The following is a 25,364-nucleotide window of genomic DNA, read 5'->3' on the forward strand; positions in this document are numbered from 1 at the left end:
AAAACTTAACAGACACAAAACCAAACTCTTGTTTTCTCTCCTCAAATCTATTCCTTGCTGCCTTCCTCACCCCCAACCAGCACTCAAATTATACACCGATTTCTCTCTACCTCCATGGCCACCTCCTCAGTCCAAGCCATCATCCTTTCTCCCTGGAATCCTTTCCTAGCTTCTCAGGGTCTCCTGGTGATTAAAGAGTTTCGGTCACCTTCATCATCTGAGCTCTATTTCAAAAGTGAAAGAAAACACAACGCAGGGTCCAGGCCACTCTGTTGTATGTCTCCAGAGTCCCTCAGACCCTGCCACTTCTTTGGGCTCCAGAGGTTCCCAACCATCGACACCTGCATCTCTGTGCTGAGGGCTTTCTTCATAACTGGGGAGGGGGGATGGGCCCATCCCTCCAGGAAGGCAGAAATGAGAGAGAATTAACCCCCTTCCTGGCAGCCAGCCTGCAATGGCCGGGTGAACGGATTTGGTGTAGAAATACCACAGCTCCCCCGCCACTTGGGTAGATGAGCTGAGCTGTGTTTCCCGGAGTGTCCACACCAGTTAAGTTCTAGTCACCCACAGAAGTGACTTAACACACCCTCGCCGGCCATTTCCCCATACGATTTGTCTCAGGGTCTAGGAGAACCCAAACTAGGACACAGCACTATAAAAATTGTAACACAGAATGCTATCCCCAGGCTGGTCATAGGATTTAGGTAGAAATATTCATTTGTAATGCGCTCTGGGCCAGGAGTGCTGGTCATGGGAACCAGGTTGAAAAGCGGAGGATGAATGTCACCCTTCTTAGCCCCATCAGCTTCTCTCTGTAATGCTAAGCGGAACTTGGTTTGGAGACACTACAGAAGTCTAAGTGAGCCTTCCTCCTCGCCCTCTCCCCTCCCTGAGGCCTCCTAACCCATCTCTCTGCCTTCACTCTTGCCTCCTTCCCATTTATTCTTCGCTTAAGCAGCAACAGTGGCTCTTCTTCAAACACCAAGCAGGTCAGTTCATCTCCTACTTAGAACTCTCCAATGGCTCCCCAGTGCATTGGAGTAAAACCCAAATTCATACAAGGCCCTACACAGTCCGAGCCTCTGCCTCCTTTCAGAAAACACATTGGGCTCCTCCCACGCCATTCCTGCTTCAGCCATATGGGTCTATTCCTACTTTGCCCACACAGGACGTCCAGCACAGGATGTGCTCTTTGGTGGGAATGCTGTCCACTCACATCTGGCTAGCTCCTTCTCCTTATTTAGGTCACAGCTTAGCTGTCATCCTCACCAAGAGGACTTCCTTAAAGACCGTGTGTGTTGGGGTGCCTGGGTGATTCAGTCAGTTGAGCATCTGACTTCGGCTCAGGTCATGATCTCACAGTTCGTGGGTTCGAGCCTCGAGTTGGGCTCTGTGCTGACAGCTCGGAGCCTGGAGCCTGCTTCAGATTCTGTGTCTCCCTCTCTCTCTGCCCCTCCCCTGCTCACACTCTGTCTCTCTCTCAAAAAACAAACAAACATTAAAAAAAAAAAAAAAGGCTGCATGTGTTATTCTCTCTCGGCCCTTGTTTGTATCCTTTGTTCAGACACATACAAGCCCCAATAAGGGCAAGGGCTGCTCCTATCTTATTCATTACTCTGTCCTCAGCACCTAGCACAGTGGCTGGCACATGGCAGAATCCTAGCCCATTTAGACGAGTCTGGTTGAAGACCTGGCTAAAAACACACGTATATAGGCACTTCTGACCTCCCCAGCTGACACTTATTTCTCCTAAATGCCTTTGGCAGCTATCATCAACATAATTCTTTTGGAGCTAAATCCTGTGTGTTTGATCAAAAACCTTCTGGGGTGCCTGGGTGGCTCAGTCGGTTAAGCGTCCGACTTCAGCTCAGGTCACGATCTCGCGGTCCGTGAGTTCAAGCCCCGTGTCGGGCTCTGGGCTGATGGCTCAGAGCCTGGAGCCTGCTTCCGATTCTGTGCCTCCCTCTTTCTCTGCCCCTTCCCCATTCATGCTCTGTCTCTCTCTGTCTCAAAAATAAATAAACGTTAAAAAAAAATTAAAAAAAAAAACAAAAAAAACCTTCTACCATTGCCTTGAGCCAATATTTGAATCATGTTGTGTGTCTTAATCATTTCTGATGGCTGTCTTAGTTTGCAGCTTGAATGACACTTCACTTTTCTGAAGCCCCTCATTGCTTGAGAGTGTATCTCCTAAAAACAAGGACATTCTTTTTCATAATAACCATGGTACAATGATCAAAATCTAGGACATTAACATCAACACACTACTGCCTGATCCCCAGACCATATTTAATTTCATCAATTGTCCTAAAAATGTCCTTACAGCTGGCCACACAATCTTCCTCACCCCTCCATGATCCATTCCTAAATCACACCTTGCATTTGGTTTCCTGGTCTTTTAAGTTTCCTTTAATCTGGAACAGTTCCTCACTCTTTCTTTACCTTCCTTGTCCTGTTGAAGGACACAGGCTGTCCCTTTGGTAGAATGTCTCTTAGTCTGCTTGTCTGGTATTTCCTCATGATAAGATTTGGGTTGAACCTTGTTGACAGGTATACCACTGAAGTGTTGTTCCAGAGCTTACTTAACCAATCTGCTATTGGTGGAGGTTTGTGTTGCTTGAAATTTCTCTCCCTATGATGATCTTTATCCATCCTTGTAGGCCATCTTTGCACACATTCTTATCTGTATCTTTGGGGTGTATTTCCACCAGTGAAACTACTATGACTAAGTGTTCTGTGTGTATTTAGGAGTTTTGGTATGTTTTGCCAAACTGCCTTCCAGAAAGGCTGTGCTAGTTCACGCTCCCTCCACAATGAGTGAAAGTGGTGGCTTCTAGATTTTGCCAACACTGGATCCAAGCAGTTTAAAACCTCCTTTCAGCAACCTCCGCTTCTCACATTGATCTGTCTCCTATTCCGGTTTCTTGAATGTGTGACTGGTTGGTCCCAAGAGCCTAGAAGTTGTTTAAAGGCAGGACTCGCATGTTTTACTCATCTTTGTGGTCTCCCACGGTACCTAACTAGGCTCTCTGCCTAGTAGTCACTCAATAAATGTCAAAGGAAGGAAATAACAAATGATTGAATGATGACGGCGTTGTTATGCCCAGAATTCGTGATCCCCAAATACCGCCAGGGAGCCGAGTCCGATGTAAAAGCAAAAGAGCCTTTATTCGAGCTAGCTCGAGCTCAATCCCCCACCTGCACCGATGCAGCAGTGAGATACCGGGGAGAGAGAGCGAGTTTCAAAAGGACAAAGGTTTTATTGGAGCCTAGGGGCAGTTGGTGAGGTAATGGCTGTGGCCTCAGCCGATTGGCTGGGGCAGGGTCCCAGTCCTGTTAGGCAGGTGAGGGGGGGCGGGTTACTCAAGGGGAGGAGGTGTGGTCAAGGTGAAGGACACAGAACAAGATGGAGTCGGCTGGCATAGGCCCGCCCTTTCAGGCGTATATGTTCATTGATTCTGTTCTGACATGCTGGGCAGAAATGGCATCAATAGTGGCAGCCCAAATTCCTACCACCAGAGCCTTTATTTACCTAGATTAGCAAGTGGCCCAGCCTTTTACCACTTTCCATTCCTGGGCCTCTCCAGAGCCCTAAAGAATCTTTCTTGTTGCCCATATTGATCCTAGGTGTGTTCCTCACCTCAGGCATCTGCCCCATGGCAGACAGCCGCTCTGGGCTTCCCAGCTCCCTTTTTGCCCTTGGTCCAGAAGCTTCTTTGGGCTGCTGCCAGTCTTCCTGCACACAGCTCTGGGTCTCAGTGTGGTCACATGCCTTTCTCTCAATTCCCTAGTGCCAGCTGAGACAAGTGATTGTTTTAAAATGAAGGCGTGGGGATCACACATGGGAATTACAATGCAGACAAAGGCAACGATAAAGCAGGACCATAAACCATCCTGTTCGCATATCCTATCATCTGCCTAGCTCCATGGGAACACATTAGGGACCATTTTTGTCCTTTGTAATATCCCTCCTTCCCTCACGTCTGCAGGGATCTGCTCCTACATGGACCACCATAGATCTTGTGTCTTTTCCCTCATCCCAGCCCTCCTGCACCCCTCCCCCCACTCTGGGCTTCTCCCAGAAAGAGAATGATCCCCAGCGATGAGCTGTCCCTCTATGAGGACATCCCTTTAGAGTATTATGCAGCACAATTAAATCCCCACTCTTCCCGACTTCTCCATTCCAGAGTAGGAAGTTGGCTTCATTTTCAAACAACTAAAGCCTCTCCAAGTGTTCTCCCTAAACAAAAGAGCCTTCTTCCCCCTCAGATGAATTTTTTCCTCCATCCTTTCCGTAACAACAACACAACAAAATATTTACTGTTTGCTCAAATAGTTTGTGACTCCTTTTAGTCATCAACATCTCAGAAAAGCTGGAGCCAGGTCACAGAGCACATAGCCTATACAGCACACTCACTACGTTCAAAGCCTTATTATGGGCTCTATCTCTCTGCTCTGTTAAGGCTACTTGGGTAAGGGGCCCCCAGTCATGTGCAAGGAGAAGCTGCTTTTCATTTTCCCAAGGGTTTGAGATGTTGGAGCAGGAGGTTGACAGGGTGAGCAGAAGTGGGACAGGAGACCATGAGGAAAGTAAAGACACAGTTCAGTTTTGCCCTGTCTTTGGTTCCCCCTCAAGTGGGAAAACTGACGTATCTCAGAGAGAAGGGGGAGGAGCGTGAGGGCCGCAGGAGGGGAGCTTGTGGAGCGCTGACCCCCACGTCAGTGGGGCAGCACGGCTCCTGGTTTGGAGTTTCCTAACGGGGAGACTTCACGTGGCTCAAACCTTCTTCCTCCGGAGGAGTCCCACCCCACGCCATGCAAAGCAATCTGTTTGCCTGTTGTCCTCCCGTTGCTCCCCGAGTGGGTCAGCCTGCTGACCTAGGTGTTCTGTTTGTTACTTCTTCCTCCTCTCCTTTGCCTCTCCCTTCTGTTCATCTCTTCTCACCACCCCCCACCGCGCGACTCCTGCAAGATTGCTGCCGCTCAGTAAAAATGCTGCAGTTTTGAATCATTCGAGAAAACCATGCAGTAGAATGGAGCAGTGCTGCATCTAGACTCAGGCACTGGTCTGGGGGTCCCAACCCTGCAGCTTTCTGGTGGGGGGTCTTGTATTTCTCTGGCCTGTAATTTTCTTATACTTCAGATGGGACGAATAGTATCTACCTACTTTTCAGGTAGTTTGTACCTTGTTGTTCAGCACATGAATATCATTCATCACTTGCTCTGATCCAAGTATTCACCTATCACTGGGATTAAACATTAAAAAAAGTTTGTTTTTTTAACGTTTATGTATATTTGAGAGAGAGACAGAGACAGAAAGAGAGTGGGGGATGGGCAGAGGGAGAGGGAGACACAGAATCTGAAGCAGGCTCTAGGCTCTGAGCTGTCAGCACAGAGACCAATGCGGGGCTCAAACTCATAAGCTGTGAGATCAGGACCCGATCTGAAGTCAATGCTTAACTGACTGAGCCACCCAGGTGTCCCTAAACATTTTTTTTTCTTAAATTCAAGTGAAATTCACATTAATGAAATAAAAGTAATCATTTTATTTATTTTTAAAGATTTAAAAAAAATTTTTTTTTTTAATTTTTTTTTTCAACGTTTTTAATTTTTATTTTTGGGACAGAGAGAGACAGAGCATGAACGGGGGAGGGGCAGAGAGAGAGGGAGACACAGAATCGGAAACAGGCTCCGAGCCATCAGCCCAGAGCCTGACGCGGGGCTCGAACTCACGGACCGCGAGATGGTGACCTGGCTGAAGTCGGAACCTTAACCGACTGCGCCACCCAGGCGCCCCTAAAAAATTTTTAATGAATCTCTACACCCAATGTGGGGCTTGAATTTACAACCCCGAAGCCAAGAGTTACATGCTCCACTGCCCAAGTGAGCCAGGTGCCCCCAAATTAATCTTTTTAAAAAATTTCTTATTTTTAAGCAATCTCTACACCCATTGCAGGGCTCAAACTCACAACCGTGAGATCAAGAGTCATATGTGCCACTGACCGAGCTAGCCAGGTGCCCCCCCAAATTAATCCTTCTATTTTTTAATTTTTAAAAAATGTTTGAGAGAGAGAGCAAGAGAGTGCACATGTGCAAGTGGGGCAGAGAGAGAAGGGGAGAGAGAGAATCCCAAACAGGCTCGGCACTGTCAGCGCAGAGCCTGATGTGGGGCTGGAACCCACCAATGGTGAGATCATGACCTGAGCTGAAATCAAGAGCCTGTTGCTCAACTGGCTGAGCCATCCAGGTGCCCCCAAAAGCGAACAGTTTGGTGGCATTTAGTACATTCACAGTGTTGGGAGACCACCATCTTTATTTAGTTCCAAAACATTTTCATCACCCCAAGACGAAGCCTAGTCCCCCCGTACGCAGTTTTCCTATTTCCTCTAGCCTAGCCCCTGACAACCACCAATCTATAATTCTGTCTCTATGAATTTTCTGGAAATGTCATATAAATGCAGTCAGACACTGCCTTTTCACGTCTGGCTTCTATCACTTAGCAAAATGTTTTTGAGGTTTCTCCACCTGTACCCTTGTACTTCATTCCTTTTTATTATTAAATAACATTCCACTCTATGGACACACCACAATTTGCTTATTCAGGCTTCTGCTGGTGGACATTTGGGTTGTGTCCATCTTTTGTCTATTGTGATCATGCTGCTGTGAACATTTGTGTACAAACGTGTCTTCTTCCTCTCCAGTATATATGTGGGAGTGGGAGCTGCTAGACCATGTGTTAATTCTGTTTAAAGTTTCAGAAACACAGATGTTTTTTTAGGGAAGAAAAAAATTAATGTTAACAAAATCAGGGGTGATGGAATGTTGCTACATCTTGGTTATACAAGTATATACATTTGTCTAAACTCATAGAACTGGACACCAAAAAAAAGGCGAATTTCATTTCAAGTTTAAAAGGTGGAGGACAAAAAAGTGTTCATTAATTCTTTAAAAAAATTATTGTTTCATTGTTACGGGAGAAGATTGGTAATAATAAATATGTTCATCCATGGACAGCTAGTTAAATGGGTCATGGTCCAGCCGTTCAAGGGAATGAACATCCTGCATCCTAAGTAAGAACAGGCTAACCTTTCCCCCACCTCTTCACAAAGAGTGTCCAGATTCAGCCCAGAGAGGAGGGGATTCCTTGGAATCCTAGTTGGATCCTGAAGCACATGAGGGTTGTAGAGCTTTGAGATGTAAGTAATGGAAACGTTCCATGACCCAGTAATCACTTCATGAGCAGAATTCCCTTCGTAGTATGTAGGAACAGTTTGCATCATATACCAGCTGGCTTAGCCCACCCATGGACAGATTTTCGGCCACAAAAACGTGGACCCTGAGGCTTGCTTTTGCCATTTGGGGGCTGGCTGCAGCTCTTCAGAGTTCATGCTAGATGGCATCCTCTCCCTATGGATGGAGGAGACCAACTACCAGGAATGAGCACTCCACCTGCCAGCTCCTGCACGAGCTCATTTTTACATCACAATGCCCGTGCCTTTGCTTTTATAGGAGGGGCTCAGCCTGCCCCAAATCGATTGGTCCAAATTAGATATGATATTCCATTTCACGTAACCGTCAAAAAAGCCATCTGTGCAAAGCATTACATTTTTAAACTCCGAGTATTTGACAGATTCCATTTAGCATATAACTGGCTAGCTGGGACTTCAAGGAGGGAGCAGGTATGTCCTCCTTTTATTGGGTCAAATGTTCACGTACCTGCCGTGGCTTATTTTAGGACAGTAAAACCTTCATATTCACGTCTTGGAGATAATTGGGCCCAGAGTCTCGGGAGTAAGAGAAAGTTTATGTTATTGCAGCATTAAGCTCAAAACTGCTGGAGAGCCCTTTTCACCTATGAGTTATCTGGTTTTAAGGGTGCCAAATTTTGCATTCAATTCATCTCACCTCCTCTTTAAGAAGAAATTCTACCTTTATTGCCATGATGGTATCCATAGTTCCACTGTAGGCCTCCAGGCTCCAACAAATGAACCTGGATTTGGTCACGTCTGGCCTCATAGATGCTACTCCTAAGAAGACCAGAAGTGGGTTTTTTGTTGTTGTTGTTCTTTTTTGATGATGGTTTGGATTCTTTTCTTATCTGTATTAACAGAAAATCATTGGCTTTTAAGTAGATTACTAGAAAAGAGACTATTTTCCCTCCTTCCACTCTGGATTAATTTTTATACTTTTGCTGTGCAATTTCCTTACCAACTTAAACATTTTCCTCCACCTAAATCTGAGTGCTCAGTGCTGAACGAAACAAAAAATGTCCAGCTTTCTGTGCACCATTTTTGGAGTGAATATCTTGTGTTTCACTCTGTCTGAAAAATGAATTAAAATTCGTCTGCTTAGTTTAAAAAAAAAAAAATTGTGCTATCAGTTTAACTACTGGGCTGATTGCAGGAGACAGCTGGATTTGAGGGTGGAAGTGTAGCCAGAGAAGCGGGAGTTCTGGGGACTGAGATTGTCCATGACTTTCTGTGATACTGACCTCTGATACCAGGAGGTAAGTTTCCTACTTTTCCTTTTTAATATCTGATCTGGCAGGGACATGGGGATTTTGATAGTTAACTAGAATGGATTAACCGGATCCCAGAGGCCTAGGTGGGGTGACGTCATGCCATGTCTGCTCCAAGTCAGAAAATATTGCTATATACTCACAACGTGCAAGGCATTTACTAGATTCTATAGACAAGGGAATTGGAAGATGATATAGACACATTTCAGTCTGTCAAGTATAGAAGGTAGATACCTAAATGACTAGCCTCACTGCTCACTTACCCGTTGACCTTGGGCAACAGACCTAATTCTCTGAGGCTCAGTTTCCTCTCTATACAATGGAGGCAACAACTTTGTAACTATTCAGGACACAAGCTGATCTACTGTGGAGACATTCCTAACTGAATATGGCACCAAGAAGGAGGCCTTTCCTTCCCACTAAAGAAGGCCACGTTAAAGTGCTGTAGTTCCAAGAGCATAGAGACCACATGTGGCTGGGACCATCAGTAGACGTGTGCATATTGGCAGGAACCTCTTTTCTGAACTTGCATGCAAGAACCCGATAGATGGGTGTTTAGATGTCTAAAGGTCATAATCATCTGACAACAACAGGATGAAGCCTCCCAACACATTTATGAAGATCAGCTGGTTCATCGTGAAACCAAAGGCTGCGAAAGCCCCACATGTTGCTTGGAGGTCACTTGTTTCCAAACTGTGATGGTTCTACTACTACCCCCATTTCATAAATATTATTAATTAGAATGAATAAATTTTTAAAAGTGACTTGACTGTTGGGGCGCCTGGGTGGCTCAGTCGGTTAAGCGTCCGACTTCGGCTCAGGTCACGATCTCGCGGTCCGTGAGTTCGAGCCCCGCGTCGGGCTCTGCACTGACAGCTCAGAGCCTGGAGCCTGTTTCAGATTCTGTGTCTCCCTCTCTCTCTGACCCTCCCCCATTCATGCTCTGTCTCTGTCTCAAAAATAAATAAATGTTAAAAAAAATTTTAAAAGTGACTTGACTGTAAAGATAAATATTAAGTAAATAGAAGAATGATCAGCGGTCTACAGCATGGCAAAATTTTTAATGTCAAATTTGGTAACCCCTGGGACCATCCACGAAGGCACTTCTCAGAGGAGGGAATGTAACTGGAAACTTCACACTTCCAATCCCACTTTCAGCTCTCATTTCTCCTCTCTTGGAATCTTCCTCTCTGTTTCCAAAGTCCTTGTGTTTGTGTCCAAAATGATCCTTATTCTATTCTATCTTGGTAGTCTGCCTTCCAGTTTGCTTTCCTTCCCACTGGCCAGCTCTCATGGGAAATCACCGTTGCTTTCCCCACAGCGCTTGGCACATGGCGGTAAACTCCGAAGAAGGAAAGGATAAACGGAAGAATGAAAGCATTATCTCCAGCTGTTTCCTGATGATTAGGAAGCTGTGATGCCAGGAAAGGCTTGAAAACTCCAGATCCAGTACTATTCAGAAAGCCAGTTGGATTACTCTGGCAAAAGCAATCTATATTTTAGGACCAAGATAAGTTTGTGGCTTTCCTGAATAGTTGATTTCTATTTACAAGAACTCTGACCCAGCAAGCAACATTAGCCATGTAATACAGGTGCCAAATGAAGAGTGAGACACTGTGGCTTTTTTGCATTTCTGGGTCAGCTGATCCCAAGCGGATTTGGAAGTCAGTATTTGACATATTCCCATCCCTCTCAAACTCACCCACTTTTCCATTTGGATTTCCATTCTTGCGCTCAGCTAGCAAGATTCTCTACTGATCTATTGATATTTAATAGACGACTCTTTCTCGAATCAAACCCAGTTCTCTAGAAGACTGCAGCTGTTAATGCAGTTAATTGAAAGGAATAAGGCTATAATGGTGGAATTATAGGAAGCTGTAATGGTGGAGTGGAAAACCCCCTTAAGTCTTAATCACTTAGCCAACTGCCTGCTTTGCTTTCTTACAACACAATTTAAGTTCACTCTGGCAGCCAAATAGGTCAATTGCAGCCAAGTTTTGCTGGCTAGCCTGAGGTAGCCAGAAATTAAGTGCATAGACTCTGAGTCAGACTGCTAGGTTCAAATCCCACATCTTCTGCTTCTTAGTTGTGTGACCTTAGGCAATTTATAAAACTTCTCCTAACCTGGTGACTTTATAAAAGTGGGCTATATTCTCTACCTCATCCGGATGTTGTGTTCAATGCAATAATCCATGTAAAGCACTTAGCACAGGACCTGGCCCACAGTTGGATCCAGTAAATTTAGCCATTATCATTCCATTCTCCCTTTGGAATGTCCTAATTTCCTCACAGAGGCACAGATACTTGAAGTGTAACCATTTATTTATTTTGTAGGCAGGATGTCTTACCATGCAGCAGAGAGAGTAGCTAGGCTTTCACTTGCTGAATGACCGTGCAGAACCCACTTATTCTCTCTGGGTCTGTTTCACATCTGTCAAATCAGTCGGGACAGGCAGGATTTTCCAGAGTTACAAACTCAAATGTCTACAAAGGCCAACTAGGTAAAATTAGGCAATCACTGGGGACCTGGGCTGGGTATAAGATAATAAGAGTGTTGGCTAACAACATAATATGATAACCATAGATAGGATAACCAGATAATATGGCTAACCATAAAACTTTGCTACTCAAAGTGTGGTCCACTGACCAGCAGGATTGACAGAAACTTGGTGTTTGTTAGAAATAGCAGAATCTCAGGACAGACCTAGTGAAACAGATCTGCATTTTAACAAGGTCCCTAGGTGATCTCTATGCACATAAAAGTTTGAGAAGGCTGCTTCGGAGCACAAACCATCTAAAGGCAATCAACTTTGCTTAGTTTTATTTTGTTTTGCTTTAGTGTTCAGTCACACAAACTTTGGGTTCCAACAGGCCTCGGGCTGTAGTTGGTGAGCTCTAAGATGCGGCCAGTTCTAGGATTCTGAGAAATACCCTATCATTATAAATCACGGCTCTGGGCATGTGGATATATAGCCAAGACCAAGCCTGGCTGGGTTGCTTAGAACAGTAATTCCTGCAGTGGAAGATGCCTAAAAAGTCATCTGCTCAGCTCCCAGTCTTCTGACAGGCATACTGTTATTGCCCCCACTCTGCAGTCAAGATCAAGTGAGGCCCAGGGAGACCCCCAGACCCGAACCCAGACACCAGGAAGCGGTGGTGGTGGGTATATGGCATCAGGAACAAGACAATGCTGTGCTGTTAAAATCTGCGACCATTCCGGTTTCCAAGGCTTCGAAAGTCTATTAATTCCTGTACATTCTCCAATGTGTAGTAATTGTTCTCTGTTTCTCCCGGCACCTCCCTGCCACTTCCTGGCAGCCCTAGGGACAGAAGGTTTCCTCCTTTTTGGCAGAGAAGGCCCAGAGCCAGGTTTCTGAACGGATATCCGGCCCACAGGATGCAGAGGAGGCAAAGCCCTCATTGTTCCTTGGGGCCAGCCGCCCCTCCCCCAGCCCGGAGGACACTCGTCGCCGACCACGGGTGACTGAGGGCCCGTTTCCCAGGAGTGGGACGTTCAAAGGAAGCAAGGGAGAGAGGCTGAGAGTAGATCTGAAGGCTTGATGTTCTGAGCAGACAGCTGAAAGGCGCTCAGAGCCCCAAGATAAATACGCTCGGAGTCTGAAAACGTTATCTCCAACACAGGCTCCCCGCCGTTACTCGTTACTGCTGTCCACGGCCGACTCGGGCGATTCCGTGTGCGTTTTCATAAATCGGAATGTTTGACTGTAACGAGGGTCGTGGAATCGCGGGTCCCGCTTGCTGCAAGGCACTTTATTAGCAGAAAGGAGCCGCTTCCCACGCCCGGATCCCCCGAGTGCCCGCCAGCGCGCGGAAGCGGTGCCGAGCCCTGGGGGGGCGCGGTCCGCGTGGACCTGCCGCCGCGCCGCCACCCCGTGGCCACCAGGGGGCGCTCAGGCCGCACGGCTACCCACGCCGCCACCAGCGCCGGGTCGCCGCCGACTCGCAGACCCCTTCGCGCCCTCGGCGGAAACAAAGTACACCTTTGTCGGCGTCCCGGCTCGTGTGCGTGTGAGACCGCGCACACTGGCCGGCCGCAGCGTGCCGAGCCCGCCGGGCTGACCTTCCTCCCACCCGAGCACGCCCGGAGGGGCGGCCAGGACCCGCGCCGGCTCCTGCCGGAACGCGGCGCTACGCCCGCCGCCGCCGCCGCCGCCGCCGTGGCCCGTGGACTTCGCTTTCCCGGCTCTCGGCAAGGCGGGAAGCGGGCCAGAGGGAGCCCGGCCCCGGGACTGGGGGGGCTCCGACTCGGCCGAACCGCCTTCGATTCGCCCGCTGCCCCCTCGCCACCCCGCGCCCCTAGCCTCCCCGGGCCGCGCCCGCCTTGACTCTGGGTGAGAGTCCCGGGGCGGGTCTCGGACTCCGGCAGCCGCGCGCCAGTCTGGCCCCAGCGCCGCGGGTCCTGAGGACTCCAAGTCCCAGCAGGCCCGGCCCTGTGAGCGCCGAGACAGGAGGCGCGGCCCGCCTGGCGCCTGCGCAGTGCGGCCGCCCAAGCCTGCTAGTACCACACCCCCGGGAGGGACGGAGGGGAGGCAGAAGCATCCGAGGCATTAAAGCATCCGAGGGAGCCGGAGGGGTGGAGAATGGAGTGACAGAGAAACGCGGAGGGTGGGGGGTGGGGGGGAAAGTGTTGAGGGAGGGGGGAGGGGGGACACAGAGGGAGGAAGAAGCGGCGGCGGCAGCTCCTCTTCGCAGAGGGGGAAAACTCCGAGGGATAAGAGCAGGAATAATGCGGTAGGCAAGGCGGGCTGCTCGCTCCCGGCTCCCGGCTCCGGCAGCAGCAGCGGCAGCCCGAGCAGCGGCAGCAGCAGCGGCAGCACCCCCAGCAGCTGACAGCCCCGCCGGCAGGCTCCCTCGCTGACCGCCGACTGTCAATGGAGCTGGAAAACATCGTGGCCAACACGGTCTTGCTGAAAGCCAGGGAAGGTAAGAGGCAGGGCTGGTGCGTGCCTGGCGTATTCGCCACGGGCCAGGGTGCGGGTGTCGGGCAGCGAGTAGGCTGGGGTTGTGCGTGTGCAGGATGCCTGCAGTGAGTTGGTCGCGAGCAGGACACCTCGGAGAGCTGCCCTGCAGACGCTTCAGGGTTCCTGCCCTTGGGATCACAGAATCTGGACTTGAGTAGAGAACGAGAAACGTAGAGGTTGCAGGGATTAGGATGTTAAAATATCCCTTAGTTTCCGGCTCTAACCTTACAGACCGTGCCTTCTCGGCAGCTGTTGAAAGGTCAGTTGGAAAAGCATTCATTCAGGAAGAGATGGGCAAACATGCAAACAAAATAGCTTTTCCAGTCGGCCCGGGATGTTTCTGTGAGTGTGAATTGGTGTGTGTGTGAATTGGTGTGTGTGTGTTGGGCGGGGAGGGGGGGGGAGTGGAATTAGCAGAAGCCAAGTCTTTGCTTGCGCAGGCTGAGTTGATATAGGCTATTGCTGGAAACCATCCGCTGGGAATGTTTCTTAGGGAAATCCCGTCGTGTGGAAGGAAGCTTTTTAAAGGCAAAGTAAGATGTTAAGGAATTAGCCTGTTCATAGAATAACGGGAGAATGGCTGTACAAATCACCTAGAAAATAATTCGGTATTTCAGAGTTGGGTTTTTTCCCCTTTGGTGATGGGAGGGAGAGGTAACTGAACTGCCTGATCTGGGTTCAGTTAAAAAAAAAAAAAAAAAGGAAAGGTAAGTGTGCTGGGTGCTTAGATGCATTTTGGGTGCAAATTATTAGATTTCCTGCATTTAGCTGGCAGGAAATATCGTCAAAACGAAGTGGGTAAAAGCCTCGGTCAAAGCTATAAACACACATTTGGCCTCTTCCTTCAGATGAAAAGAAAAGAGAAGAAAAGAAAAAGTGGCCCAGAAACTTAGATGCTTCCTAAAATGATTGCATGTAAACATACATATTTAGGAACACCTGGAATTTATGTAACATCTCTTTTGCCAAGATTTGAGCTCTGGCGTGCAGTCGTTTTACAAAAAGGGGAAGTGGTTTTTCTCTTTCATGGGAGGAGGCTTTATTTGACGCCCCAGGTAGAAGGGAGCCTAAGTAAGGTCTTGACTTCAGAAGGAGACTCAGGGGGCAGCGCACAAAAATGCCTTACCTACTTCATATTTTCATTCACCCACTTTGATGAATGAAGGAAGAATTTCTGGCTCGCAATAAAACGATTCATGTTTACCCAGCCAGTTCCATCACCTTGTGGCTCTGTACACGCTGTGCGGGTGGGTGATGCACAGCCCAGTAACTCAACCCAGGCTTCACGTCGTAATTTCGTCGTCACATGTGCTCTAAACCAGCTGCCTGGAAGGTTTGCTTTGAAAACCCCAGCAGAGTTTAAAATATGCACGTCCGTCCCCGCTCCATTGGTCAGCTTTGGTGAGAACAGATTTGTAGGCGAGGCTGTTACTTGGTGATTTCAGGCTGTAAGCCCTGAGCTTTTTTCTTTTTACCTAACCTGGCATTTTAGCGAACAGGATCGAGGTGGGATCCAGTGGGCTTTCCCCTGGACTGGGCTGTGCGTCCTGGAGGGAAAGAAGTGGCGAAAACAGCCCCCCTCTCGCTGCCTTTGCAACCGCCACCTAGTGGCGAGACGTGGTGGCATATCTTAGGGCTTGGGGGCTGGGAAAGTTTTCCACCCTCCCTCCATTCTGAAATTATTTCTTGGGAAATCACTGGATATGGTGGTGCTGGAGGCTTTGCAAATTTCACTGGTTTCTCCCCTAAGGAGAAATTCTGTTCTTTAGATTTGCCGCTCTACACATCCGTTTGCCTGGGGCATGCTGTTTTCTTCTTTCAGCATTTGGTGGCTTCTTTTAAAATGTTTTGCTTGGAGTTGGCAAAGTGTTATCAATTTTCTCTCCCAAACTGGTCTCTCTCGTTTTTTTTTTTTTTTTTTCCACAGCCTGATATTTTTGTTTGGCAGGTTAACAAATTGGGTTTTTCAGAACAGTAGGGAAGAGAACTGAAGGCCGGAAGCCTATATGGAATGACCGAATTACAGTGATAAAAAGTGCTGGAGAATGTGCCTTTCACTTCCTTTGCGTTTGGAAGTCTTTTCAATTTCTCGGGGAGTTTGGTAGTCATCTCACAGTGAGAAAATAGCTCTGGACGATGTCTTTGAAATGGAGAGGGCCTTGTCTGTAAGGAAACAGAGAGACTGACACATGAATGAGAAAAATTAATCACTGACATGGAAGTTGCATTTTTTAATGTGTGTTTCTCTCTTTATTCCTTTCTTCCTTCCTTTCTTTCTTTCTTTCTTATGTTTAAAGAGAATCCACGATTTTAAGGGCTTCCACTTTCTTCTCACTGGGTCTTTATTAAATATCTGAGCACATGGCTTCTAGTTAGTGTGGAAGGTTTTAGAAATAAAAGCAATTTTGGGGGAAAACTCCTTAGTTTGAAAGAGTGACTTCAAGTATATAACTGAGAAGAGAAAAATAAATTTTCTAAATATTCAGAAATGAAAATTTCAGTTTAATGAAACATCTAACATAAAATTTCTAGTATCTTTAATAATCCAAGTTGTTTAGAATGTTCTAAAGCACTTCTTACTTGGAGATTCTTGTGAAAGGTTACAGATGAGAAATATAATGGGCGTATGTGAAATTTAATTTAGTTCACTTAACAAAATACATTGTAAACAATTTAAAATGTGGCTTTCAAGTAAAAGTCACATTTGTCCCAAACAATAGAGAAACAGGCCTTGAAGAAAGACAGACACACTTTGGAAATGTTATAAAGGAAATTGTAGTTGTCCATGTTGGTGGGTAATTTTGGGGCCTATCTTTTGTTATTATTATGCATTCTTAAAGGCAGATGGCTTCTTAATTCACTGTATATTCAAATTCTTACCATAATAAAATATGTATGAGGGGAAAACATGAATATAGCAATAAAAGAGAAAATCTATAAGTGGATTAGAGTCAAATGATTCATTGTTAGTCATTACAAAACAAAGCAAACTCACGGCACCTTTGTGAAAATTGTTTTGGAATAAGAAAAGATAGATCTCGGAAGATCTAAGTTCAAAATTTTAAACCATCCAAATGTATGTTGTGGGCTGTTTATTTGTCCTGGTCTCATGAGAAAACATTGCCTTGATCACTCTTAGGAACTTCAGATTACTCTCCTAAAAAGTGGTTAAGGAAAAAGAGAAGTTGAGGCTGAATTCATGCCAGTTTATGGAAATGAGCTAAGTGATTAAGGATTTAATGAAAAGAGATCCAGACTAACTCTCTCTCTATCTATCTGTTTACATTTTAGAATCTCAGAAAATTGGCACGCAAGCTGGCGTTGAAATAATAGTGAGAAGGAGTGTTTGCAGAATTCCTTTTGTGTGTTTCTTTTTGGTTTTGTTGTTGCAGTAAAGGTTTTTATGTTTTTCTCATATTCTAGATCTCTCGCCTCACTCATTGAGTGAACAGTGATGAGAAGCCATTCTGCCAGGGCTCACCTTCCTTCACAGGGCCAGCAATGGCCATATCTGATTGATAAGGACGACAGAGGGAGTACTGATCATATTTTCCCGCTCATGATCTCAGCAGACACTGAGCACAGGAACCCAGAAGTCAGAAATGTGATGACTTTGCCATTGGTCACAATTGCCAAAAAGCAGAGTGCGTAGGAACTTTTCTCTCCGACAACTCTGTGACTTGTTGGCCTGGCTCTTCCTGATGAGATAGGGGCCTGGGGAAAAGGTGAGGCTGTGTGCTAGCAGAGGCTAGCAGAGGCTAGTAGGAGGAGGGAGGGAACCTGTGAGGGGCAGGCGCGAGGGGCAGGCTCTTCCCCCACAGCCTCAGCATTCCACAACAGGACCGAAAGTCCGTGTCTCGCCACCCCCCACCCCCGCTCCCCATCCTCTTTCCCTTGCACCCCTAGTTCATGATGATAAAACCGACATGTCCGTATACTTCGTTATTAGAACGCTGGAATGTCTCTGAAGCTTAAGCCTCCTTACTGCCATCGGCAGGCACACTGATTCCACCCCGCGGCCTCTCGCTTCGATCTTAACCGTACGGGAGAGCAAGAGGAACAGCATTCACTGGCGAGAAGCTGCCTGGCCCATTAAGTACAATGCCGATAAATGAAACTGCCGTGGATTTTCTCTAAGTTTCTTTTCAGTACTGACAACTGTAAGGTACAGACACCAAAAGCGATGTTTTCAGAAGGCCTAGCTCTCTTAACAGAAAGACTTCAAGTGACGGTTTTAATTAATCCAGCTGCCTGTTTTAAAAATCATCGGATAAATGCTCACAAGGCTCTTATCTTCCGGTAGCTTAGCTGCTTCTTGTCAGCTTCCAAACTCCAAAAAGCTTGATTCGTGCTGTAGCTCTTGCAGTGGCTTGCTAAATGATACACTTTGGGTCCGGGCTGAAGTCTTTAGTAATGTCCATGCGGATTCAGGAAAGAGCTCAATATATGGCCAAATCCACCTTTACCAAGGGCTATTCACCTCACACCTGGGAGCTCCCAGTGTTCTTGGGAAACCATCCAGGACTGCGGGCGATAGTTAAAGTTCAGATTTGTTGCCAATATATCTGTGGCTCAAGGTAAAGCATTATGATAGCTAGACATTTGTTTTGAAGTAAAAAAAAAAAAAGTCTCATGGTTACCAAAAGATATCACTGCGGTGGACCATGCAACCGAAAGGAAACTTGAGAACATGAGAGAAGGTGACTACAAACAGGTGACAGGTAGAGAAGGAATTTCAGGAATTTCTCCAGTCCTATTCCCTCCAGCCCCCACACCTCATATCAAAATAGAATAGTGAAGATAAAGGGTTTTAAGGTGTGATTTTAAATGATTAAAATGGCTCATACGGGCTTAGATAATGGGAGTGATTTCTACTTTAAAATACTTTCTGTTCTATTTCAGGGAAGATTTTATTTTAAAATATCCTAAAGAAAAGATTTTAATCAATCAATCAAACATCTTAAACTTTATCTTTTTGGGGTAAAGACCATGTTGTTCCATTTACTACCATTCAAACACTGGAGGACACACACCATTTTGTATAAATCATGCTACCTTTTTTTTTTTTTAAGTTTATTTATTTATTTTGAGAGAGATCGAGAGAGTGGGGCTCAGCACGCACACTGAAGCAGGGGAGGGACAGAAAGAGAGGGAGAGAGAGAGAATGCCAACGAGGCTCTGCACTGTCAGTGCAGAGCCCTACTTGGGGCTCAGACTCACGAACTTGTAAGATCATGATCTGAGCCTAAATCAAGAGTCAGATGCTTAACCGACTGAGGCACCCAGGCACCGCCCCCCCCCCCCAAATCATGCTACCTTTAATTTTTAAATTATTTTTTAAATAAGAAGGTGCTATTTTATTATTTTTTATTTTTTTAATGTTTATTTTTGAGGAGGGGGGAGCGGCGGAGAGAGAAGGGGGAACAGAGAATCTAAAGCAGGCTCTGCACTGTCAGCAGAGAGCCTGATGCGGGGCTCCACCTCATGAACTGTGAGATCATGACCCGAGCCGAAGTTGGATGCTCAACCAACTGAACCACCCAGGCGCCCCAATCATGCTACCTTTTAAAAAGAAAGCAGTTGTTTCCTCACTAGACCATCACCCATGCCCCTCCAACCATTGGCTAACCAGAGGTTAAGAAAACCATTCTTAATTTGTCTTCGGAGATTCTTAAGAGTAGAATTACTCACTCATTCATTCATTTATTCATTCATTCAGCATCTGTTGTTGAAGGACCCTGTGGGAGGATATCAGCCTTATACACATGCTGCTACAGGTCAGGGGCCTGTCATCGTTTTCATGTTAGACTTTTAAAAATTTTGTTTACTTATTTATTTCGAGAGTGAGAGAGAGAGAGAGAGTGCACTAACAGGAGAGGGGCAGAGAGAGAGAGAGGGAGAGGGAATCCCAAGCAGGTCCCACGCTGTCAGCACAGAGCCTGATGCAGGGGCTCAAACTCACAAACTGTGAGATCATGACCTGAGCAGAAATCAAAGAGTCCAACGCTCAACTAACTGAGCCACCCAGGTGTCCCAAGTCTTAGGCTTGTTTTTTAAGTTTATTTATTTATTTTGAGAAAGAGGGAGCATGCGTGACTGGGGAAGGGGCAGAAAGAGAGGGGGAGAGAGAGAATCCCAAGCAGGCTTTGCACCGTCAGCACAGAGCCCAATGTGGGGCTTGAACTCATGAGCCATGAGATCATGACCTGAGCTGAAGTCGGATGCTCAACTGACTGAGCCACCCAGCCGCCCCTTGTCTTGGGCTTTTAAACTGGTAAATCAGATATGAGTAGAACTAGACTCCCCCCCCCCCCCCCCTCCAAAAGCTGAAGTTGATGGTGCTGTGACCTGCATAGCTAGGTTACTGTACTGCCTTCGGCGTTTCTAGAACTTGGAACTTGGTCCTCAGTAGCCTGAGGGACCAAAATATACTTTAAGGATAATTCAAAGGTCATACTTGAGGGACAGGCTGACGTGTGCAGGACAACTGCTAATTTTCCAAGACATTGTGATTTCCTGAAGGTCAGTTCCTGCGTTCCTGCAAATGGAAAACACTCGAAGCAGTGGCAGGAGGACCATTTGGTTGAGACATGGCAAGATCCAAGAGGAAGAGTGGTGTGCCGGGGTGCCTTCTAGGTGGAACCTTGGAGCTAGGGCAGTGGCCTGGGTGGGGCTGATGGGCCGCCCTTCTGGAGTGACGACGGAGGAGGCCGCCTTCCTTTCTGGCTTTTTGTTGGGACTGGTTTGAGCACGTCCTCTGATGCAGCCTGTCACCTGGAATGACCTGGAAGGGTTGAAGGCATCTAGTTCTCTAGCTTGGTGTGCTGTCCAAACATGGCAGCTACTAGCTGCTTGTGCTATTTACATTTTAATGATTAAAATTGAAAATTCAGTTCCTTAAGAATGCTAACCACATTTCAAATGCAGTTACTGGGTTGGACTGCGCACATATAGAACATTCCCAGCACTGCAAAAAGTTCATTTGGACATAGCGGCTCTAGGGTTCTGCATATTCAGTTGAAGAGGGCAATAGCCCCCTAGCTTCTGACATGAAAACTGGGGGAAAGGTAAAGGAGTGAGAGTGAGGGAAATGGGAGGGTGTGGAGAAGAGAGAGGGAAAAAGGCAGAGGTAGGGAGGGCAGCTGGGGGATTAGGAATGAGTCACTTCGGAGAAAAATTTAGTTCAAGGACACTCATAGATATTAGTGGTGGTGATGAGCCAGTCATATTTTTATTTTTTCATATCTTGTTGAGAAATTTGCCTAGATTGAGCAACTATCTGACTTTCCTGATTCAAATTAAGTGCATATTATAGATGCAGACAGAGCCCTATGTTCCTTCTTGAAACTCCTGATGTGAGGATATTTTATTTTATTTTATTTTATTTTATTTTATTTTATTTTATTTTATTTTTTAAAGTTTTTTAAATTTACTTTGAGAGAGAAAGAGAGAGAGTGGGGGGCATGCCCGTGTGTGAGTGCAGGAGGGGTAGAGAGAGGGAGAGAGAGAATCCCCAGTGGGCTCTGTGCTGTCATCAAGGACCCTGACACAGGACTTGATCTCACGAACCATGAGATCATGACCTGAGCCAAAACCAAGAGTTGGGCAGTCAACCGACTGAGCCACCCAGGCGCCCTGAGGATATTTTAAAACAATCATTTTATTAAGAAAAAAAAATTATATATACAGTAAATCCACAGAAGGAAGGGGGAAAAAAACCCCAACAACCCAACTCTTTCTGTGGACTTCAAGAAGCTGTTTTAAAACAAGGGTGAAAATAGGTAAAACAATTTTAAGGCTTTCCATTTCTTCTGAACAGGACGGATTGGAATAAGACGGTGGAGAAAGATGTCAAAAACACACCATCTTTGGATCTGCTTTCAAATGATTTCTTCTTAAAAACTGTTGCCTGTGAGATTTGAAAGATTTTAAAGATAACCCAGTTAGAGCAGGCTTAGAGCAGCATAAGCATTGGAAACAATAAAACAGTTAGTTGCTGTTCTTTGGTGTCTGAAGCAAGGAACTCTATTTGAAGTTGTGCCAGAGTCGACTGGTAACATCCTCCTGACAGAAGTCAGTAATAAATTAGGCTAATTTCCATAGGGCCTGCCTTGTCTCTAGGAATTTGCAATCTGTGGAGTATCAATCTTTCTTTAAAAGGCAACAATGAAATGAACCTGGAAGGACAACTTCCGGGCATGTGGGGAAAGCCAAAGAAACTGAGATAAACAGATAAGATGATTGCCCTGTTGTGCGGTGGCAGAGGCTCACTGTGGCCAGTGCCTTGGCTGCCCCAAGCCTTCTCAGTTGGTCTATTAGTCTGTTCCCTACTTTCCAGACTAGAGATTACCCTGGTTTAATAGATGGGGAAACTGAGTTGAGAGAAAGGAACTCACTTGAACTGTGGACTTTCCTCAAGCCACCTTCCGCAGTCCTTTAATGTTCCAAAATAAGTCTTCCCCCTCCATGTCATGTAAGCCAAAAAGCAAACTCATTTCTCAGGGCAGTATGGTTTCTAAATGTAAATGCCCGGGGCGCCTGGGTGGCTCAGTCGGTTAAACTTCCAACTTTGGCTCAGCTCATGATCTCATAGTTTGTGAGTTCAAGCCCTGCATCGGGCTCTGTGCTGACAGCTCGGAGCCTGGAGCCTGCTTCAGATTCTGTGTCTCCCTCTCTCTCTGCCCCTCCCCTGCTTGTACTCTCTCTCTCTCTCTCTCTCTCTCTCTCTCTCTCTCTCTCTCTCTCTCTCTTTCAAAAATAAACATTAAAAAAATAAATGCCCATGAGGTTGCAATTATGGAAGAGAAAGAGGGTCTCTGTCAGATTTCCTGACGAAGGCAAAATGGGAGTATAATTGTCCTCACACACCCTGATTTCAGGTCAATGCCAATTTGAGACATTGGATGAAGTAATTCCTACTAGGTTGTGAATGACTACTGATAGGTGAATCCTCACATTAGGTGTTTCCATTTTATTTATTTGTTTATTATTTATTTATTTATTCAGACAGAGAGAGTGAGCAAGCACGAGTGGGGGAGAGGGGCTGAGGGAGAGAGAGACACCCAGGTGCCCCATAAACAGTTTTACTCTAAAATGGAAACACCTAAACAGTTTTACTTTATTTTTATTTATTTTTAATTTTTTAAATATTTATTTATTTTTGAGAGAGAGAGAAACGGAGTGTGAGCAGGGGAGGGAGAGAGAGAGAAGGCACAGAATCCGAAGCAGGCTCCAGGCTCTGAGCTGTCAGCACAGAGCCCAACACGGGGCTCAAACTTATGAACCGTGAGATCATGACCTGAGCCAAAGTCGGATGTTTAACCGACTGAGCCACCCAGGTGCCACCAAACAGTTTTATTTTAAAATGGAAACACCTAGGGTGTCTGGGTGGCTCAGTTGGTTAAGCACCCAACTCTTGATTTCAGCTCAGGTCATGATCTCACAGTTGTGGGATCGAGCCCTGTGTCGGGCTCCATGCTGAGAGTGGAGCCTACTTCTGTCTCTCTGTCTAAATAAATAAATAAATAAATAAATAAATAAATAAATAAGTAGGTAAGTAAGTAGAACTGTTTATCAACTCAAATGAATCCGTGACTGAGGAGGGGGCTATATGTGTGCACCCATGGCTCTGGTCCTTTCTGGAGCCTCATTACTGATATTCTCCTTCTACCTGCATCTTCCTCCCTCCCCCATCCCTCACACGTAGGGACACATCAAAAGAGCAAGGTCAGCCTCTTGGCCTGTCGTCCTGGCAGAGCTTGGAGAGAATCTTGCCACAGAGGCCACAGAATTGCCCCTCAGGGACAGGGTGTTAAACCAGATGGGTGGTGGTGAGGGTATGTCATTGCCAGCGTGCTGCTCCCTTTCCTCGGCAGAGCTGACGCATGGCACTGGGCAGGCCCGTTCCTGCTGGCATTGGCTTACCCCTTGCCGGTCACGTCTGCCCCATGCCCCCCTTCCTGGGGTGCTTGCTACCCCTTGGGAGATCCCTGCCCTCAGGCACCTCTGCCTGATGGCACCTTAGGTGTGTGCTCGGGTCTCTGCAGTTTTCTTTACTTGATTAAAAAGTAGGGGGCTGGGGTGGGGGAGGTGGGGGGAGCCCGCCAGAGTGAGTCCTCTGCCAGATCTCAGGGCATCCCTGTCTCCGTCCCGGGGCGAGGCAGCCTTTTCCTCCATAAAAGCTTTTCAGGGTTAACCTCTTTCCATTTTTCAGTGGTAAACTTTAAATGTTTGCATTTAGAAGACAGTAACGTGTGTGTGTGTGTGTGTGTGTGTGTGTGTGTGTGTGTGTGTGTGTGTGTTGCATTAATTTAGCAGCTTTCCTTTCCAAGGATCTTTGCAGCTGAGAGGGTCTCTTCCTAGGGGGTCCCCGTCAAACTTGAGATGCTGGAGAGGCAGCATGATGTCACTGCCTGCTAAGGAGGGGACAGGAAGTCAGGCCTTTGCTCTGCCCCTGCAAGGGAAGGTGAACCTTCTAGCTTAACCAGGTCAGGAAGGGAGGGAGGGGTGAAGGATAGAACTACTCAGCTGCAGGACAGAGGGAGCCCAGCCAATGTAATTGGTGGGCATAGCTGATAAAAGGTCTGGAGAAACGTCATTTGAAAACGGAGTTCTACCTTGGCAAGGGTTTTACACCACTTGTGAAATGAAAACAAGCTGGAGGGTCAGCAAATGGCCCAAGAAAAACAGCTTGGTAATGGCTGATGCAGAAATGTGTTCTGCTTCATCTCGATGTTGTCTGTTAGTGCACTCGGGAGGAGCTTGTTGGGATGTTCGGATAACATCTGTGAGGAGGAACTCCAAGCCCTAGGAAAAATAGGGGAGGGGTGGGGGACAAGGAATTGGGCCCCAAACTTGAATGGCAAACAATGTCTTAGGATCCAGCTTTTCTCAAGTCTAGTGCTGTTGTGGGTCCATGTGTCTAAGCCTACAGTCACTGATTAGGGAGGGTGTCTGCCAAATGAGCACGTGTCTGGTCTGTTCAAGAAACACTTGATGGATGCTCCAAGTTGCGTGGGGGAGAGCGGGAGAGCAGAGAAAGTAAGATCTTCAAGAAATGGCCTTGATGTCACAGTAGATGGTAAATTAGGAAACGATTCGACGTGGTTAAGAAAGATTAACGGAGGGTATAGGGCAAATTGGAAAATGTTTTCCAAATGTTTGTCTTAACTGTGAAAAATGTCTGGCAAACTCTCCCACCCCCACCCCCAATTTGGAAGGGGTTTGTTTTATTTGTTTTGGAAGAAATAAATATTTGCGTTAGATCAAAACATTTGGGGCAAACAGTTCTCCCCAGTTCTGAGGCTCTGTGTGGGTTGGAGGAGATGTTTCATGCTCGTGACGCTCATACCTTTTTTGGCTAAATCGAAGGCACCTTAGGACACAATCTTCACATGTTTTTCACATCACCACTTGAACGAGGCTGAGCAAATGGGAAGAAAATAGGAAGCCAATGATCCTTCCAGACCTAGGAAAGGCTGATGGCCTGCCCTGTGAAGGATGCAATCATTATAGAAACGTTGCTTTTCTGCTTATGGGCAAAGAGGCTGGATCCAATTAAGACTAGGAAAACGTATGTTAACTTGGAGAAAAAAATTTCTAAACAGGCAATTCTGTAATCCTCTCTGGAGAGGAAGAGGCCAGCATGGCGGGGCTTTATGGATGATGCCAAACCCTGTGATATAGAATAATTAGCAACCACTGGTTATTTTGCCACACACTCATTCTACAAACCACTAACCATTGCTTGGGATGGAACGCACCGAGCCTAGATATTTGCCCCAGATGTCTTCCCATCAGTACTATCCAATTAGAGGGATTTTGAAAATTAAAGCTTAATTCTCTATAACGTATAACAGAATATA

The 25,364-nt window shown here is 46.5% G+C and overlaps 1 protein-coding gene across 1 annotated transcript in view; it reads left to right on the forward strand.

Moving 5' to 3' along the window:
- The first annotated feature begins 13,160 nt into the window (after nucleotides 1–13,160).
- GRK5 (G protein-coupled receptor kinase 5) overlaps nucleotides 13,161–25,364 on the forward strand; it is a 211,105-nt gene continuing 198,901 nt past the window's right edge. Inside the window, exon 1 of the mRNA XM_042960773.1 lies at nucleotides 13,161–13,462. Coding sequence (XP_042816707.1) covers nucleotides 13,411–13,462 — 52 coding nt within the window. The 5' untranslated portion in view covers nucleotides 13,161–13,410. The remainder of the gene's footprint in view (nucleotides 13,463–25,364) is intronic.

The sequence above is a fragment of the Panthera tigris genome, chromosome D2 (assembly GCF_018350195.1).
Source record: "Panthera tigris isolate Pti1 chromosome D2, P.tigris_Pti1_mat1.1, whole genome shotgun sequence".
Classification (NCBI taxonomy): Eukaryota; Metazoa; Chordata; class Mammalia; order Carnivora; family Felidae; genus Panthera; species Panthera tigris.